General features: G+C 55.8%; 1 protein-coding gene across 1 annotated transcript in view; it reads right to left on the bottom strand.

Moving 5' to 3' along the window:
• Positions 1 to 3,585, bottom strand: part of LETM1 (leucine zipper and EF-hand containing transmembrane protein 1) — a 38,554-nt gene that overhangs the window by 26,456 nt on the left and 8,513 nt on the right. The window contains exon 3 of the mRNA XM_007467899.1: positions 1,638 to 2,049. Within this exon, the coding sequence (XP_007467961.1) occupies positions 1,638 to 2,049 (412 nt within the window). The remainder of the gene's footprint in view (positions 1 to 1,637; positions 2,050 to 3,585) is intronic.

The raw sequence follows: 3,585 nt of genomic DNA, 5'->3' as shown, positions 1-3,585 counted from the left end.
TCCCTACAACAGACAGAATGTGGAAGCAACCCAACTGTCCATGGATGGATGATGGATAAACAAACTGTGGTCCATACACACAACAGAATATCATTCAGCCTTAAACAGGAAGGAAATTCTGACACCTGCTATGGTGAAGGTGAACCTTGAGGACATTCTGCTCAGTGAAACCAGCCAGTCACAAAGGACAGATCCTGTGTGATTCCACTGTTGTGAGGTCCCTGAAGGGTTCAGATTAAGAGACAGAGAGTAGATGATGGATGCCGGGGGTTGGGGGCCAAGGGGTGGGGAGCTGTTATTTAACAGGTGCAGTTTCAGCTTAGGAAGACGACAAGAGACGAAGAGTTCTGGAGACAGATGGTGGTACCGACTTTACCCCAGTGTGAATGGACTTAATGCCACAGCCTGTATACTTAGAATGCTTAAAAAGGGTAAATTTTAGGTTGTGTATTTTACCACAGTGAAAAAATTCCATTCACAATACCATAAAAAATATGAAGCCACACACTACTGCTGAGGGAAATGGAAAAAGTCCCGTTTTATTCCCCATCCCCAGAAGTGCCCCCACTGTTTATTTTCCAGCCTTTTCTTATTTTCTGACACAGGTTATTCTAGTACCACTGCTGTCCCAGCCCTTGATCAGTTATGCTTCCAAACAGCCCCGGTTCCTCTTCATGGGCTGGGAGTCAGGGGTGCTCATTGCTACTGGGGTGTCACTGCTGCTAGGCTGGGTCCCCAGACTGAAAGGGAGCAGAAGGTTTGACAGCATGAAGGATCAAGGACCTGACGAGAGCAATTTAACAAAGGCAGAAACTAAGTCACGAAACAACAGCTTCATCTGTGACAACTCAAAGAAACTGTGGGGTAACTTTCAACAATGCACTTGGCATAAAAGGATGGATTAGCAGTTTAATCATTCTAAAAGAATCACTTATATGGTGAGGGTGCCAATCCTTCAACATGCTACACCTTAAGCAAGCAATTAAAGCTCCAAAGGAGGACTTCCCTGGCGGCGCAGTGGTTAAGAATCCGCCTGTCAATACCGGGGACATGAGTTTGAGCCCTGGTCCGGGAAGATCCCACATGCCGCAGAGCAACTAAGCCCATGCGCCACAACTACTGAGCCTGCGCTCTAGAGTCTGTGAGCCACAACTACTGAGCCCACGTGCCACAACTACTGAAGTCTGTGCACCTAGAGCCAGTGCTCCGCAACAAGAGAAGCCACCGCAATGAGAGGCCCGCGCACCGCGACGAAGAGTAGCCCCCGCTTGCCGCAACTAGAGAAAGCCACTCGCAGCAACGGAGACCCAACACAGCCAAAAATAAATAAATAAGTTTATTAAAAAAACAAACAAACAAAAAAACCCCACAAACTCCAAAGGAGGAGCCAGGAGCACACTTCAGGCAGAGAACAGAGCCCCGGGGAGCCCACCAACATGGTTATGGCTGCACCTCCCCTACAGAGCTGCGTCAGCCACACACTGCCCCAGCAGAAAATCAGGAACCCTGAGGCGTCTGAAAGAAACATTCAGCTAACTCAGGCGAGAACTAAAGCTACTGCAGGACAATCTCTTGCTGTGACTTTAGACACTTAAAGCAACTGACAGGAGACCGCAGCAGGGGCACACGTCTATTACCTGCCTGCGCTCTCGGCGGGTCAGGCTGTGGCCGTGGAGGATGCGCCAGAGCATGCGCGCGGCGATCTTGGTGTCGATCCAGAGCAGGCGGAAGCCGTGGTAGTAGTGCTTCAGCTCATCCAGGACCCGCTGCCCCAGGGGCTTTCTCACGGCCGCCTCTGCGGGGGGGCTGTACACGGGGCCTCCTTCTTCCAGCTTCTTGCTCTTGTCCTTTAGGGACCGGAGGGACTTCTCCACCACAGAGTCATCGCCCAGCGGGGGCGACGAGTGCCAGCAGCGCACAGGAAGGAGCCTCGGCCCTGCGACCACCATGCACGTGTGCTTGGGCCTCAGAGCCCAGCAGCCGAGGGGATCGCCTCGCAAGGACAGGTACACGGGACGGAGGGGACTGCAGCCGCCAAGCAGAAGTTTCCTTGAAGAGGGAGAAAAGAAGCCCGTGGTGAGGGGCCAGCCTTGCTATGACCTCCTGGCATCAGCACAGACCACAGCCGGATCAAAACCTCACACCCAATGTCCCAGCGTGTAGGACAGACTCCCTGCCCCTTCCTGACGCCGGAGAAACACACTCACTGTGGGGAGCCAGTCCCCACAGTCAGAGGTGAAGGAGCTGCTCGCAAAGGTCTTGTGAGAGAGGCCAGTGGGGGCTGGCCAGTCCCCACGGCCTCAAAGGAGCATGTCAGACACAAACAACCAGCAAAGGCTTGACCTCCAGAAAAGACGGACCCAACGTCTGGGTGGGTCTCCCAGGCCAGCCCTCTCCCCAGCAGGTGCCTTTCTACAAAGGCCTGAGGTTCCTGAGCAAGTCAGTCAGGAAAACCAGGGAGGATGTTCCAATCAGCGGTGACCTGGATCTGTGCAGCAGCTGACAGAAGGCCTCTGGGCAAAAGGACACAAATCCCAGGCCTCCCGCTCCTCCCCCTGCGGCTCACTCGGCTCCCGCACTGGCCTCCTTGCCCACACACGGCGGCAAACCCCAGGCCCACAGCCTCTGCAGCCATGCCTGCCTGGACACCCCACAGGTGCTGGCTCCTCCCTGGGCTTCCTTGGGCCCCCCGACCTGCGGGGCTACCCTGGTGCCCACCCCTCTCAAATCCTCACACGCGGGCCATCTCCCACTGGACCGTGGGCTCCACGAGGCCCAGTGGGGAGCCGCCTCCACACAACAGCGGGAAGCTGCAGGGGCTTCCGGAAGTGGGAACCTCAGAGCCCTCTCCATCGGCACCATAGCAGGCCTACAGGACTGCCCAGACCCCCGGCCGCCAGAGAAGGCCAGTCTGCTCTTCCGGGCCCCAGGCAGCTGTGTCCTTGGTGTCTGCCTGCAGGACAGCCGCTCGAGGAGGGCCACTCGCTGCAGCCTGAGTTTCTGCAGCCTGGACCCGGCCCCACCCAGCTCTCGGTGCCCACTAGACCGGGCACAGCCCAACGTCTGGCCATGATGAAGAGGTCCCCTTCCAACGGCAACACGTGATGGAAGGCCACGTACAACCCAACACTGGAACAATTTACCCACACAATTCTCCTTCCGTGTTTCACAATCTTCTCATCTCACGTGTCCCTTCAGAAACCTCTCCCTGCTCATGCATGAATCCACTACTGGGTGGCCAAAGGCCCACGCACTCCAGAGGCTGTTTATCACTGACACACCCCAGCTTCTTCCCCCTGTCCAGTCACCCCTGCGCACCTGGCCTGCTGCCAGCAGCGAGGACCCGAGCTCTGAGCAGACCATCCCGGGTTAAACTCCAGCTCCACCACTGACTGCTCCGTGACCTTGGACAAGCAACCTCTCTGCTTCAAGAGCATCCCTAGTGGATGTGTGTGGGCTAATACACAGGAAGCACCCAGAACAGTGCCTGGGGCACAGCAAGCCCCATTAAAGCAGTTGAGAAGTCACCAGTCAGGGCTGGAAGAAAGCTGGGAAATGTCTAGTTTAGCGGCTCCTTTTTTTTTT

The sequence above is a fragment of the Lipotes vexillifer genome, unplaced genomic scaffold (genome assembly GCF_000442215.2).
Source record: "Lipotes vexillifer unplaced genomic scaffold, Lipotes_vexillifer_v1.1 scaffold966, whole genome shotgun sequence".
Classification (NCBI taxonomy): domain Eukaryota; kingdom Metazoa; phylum Chordata; class Mammalia; order Artiodactyla; family Lipotidae; genus Lipotes; species Lipotes vexillifer.
This window is presented reverse-complemented; position numbering and strand designations above follow the sequence as displayed.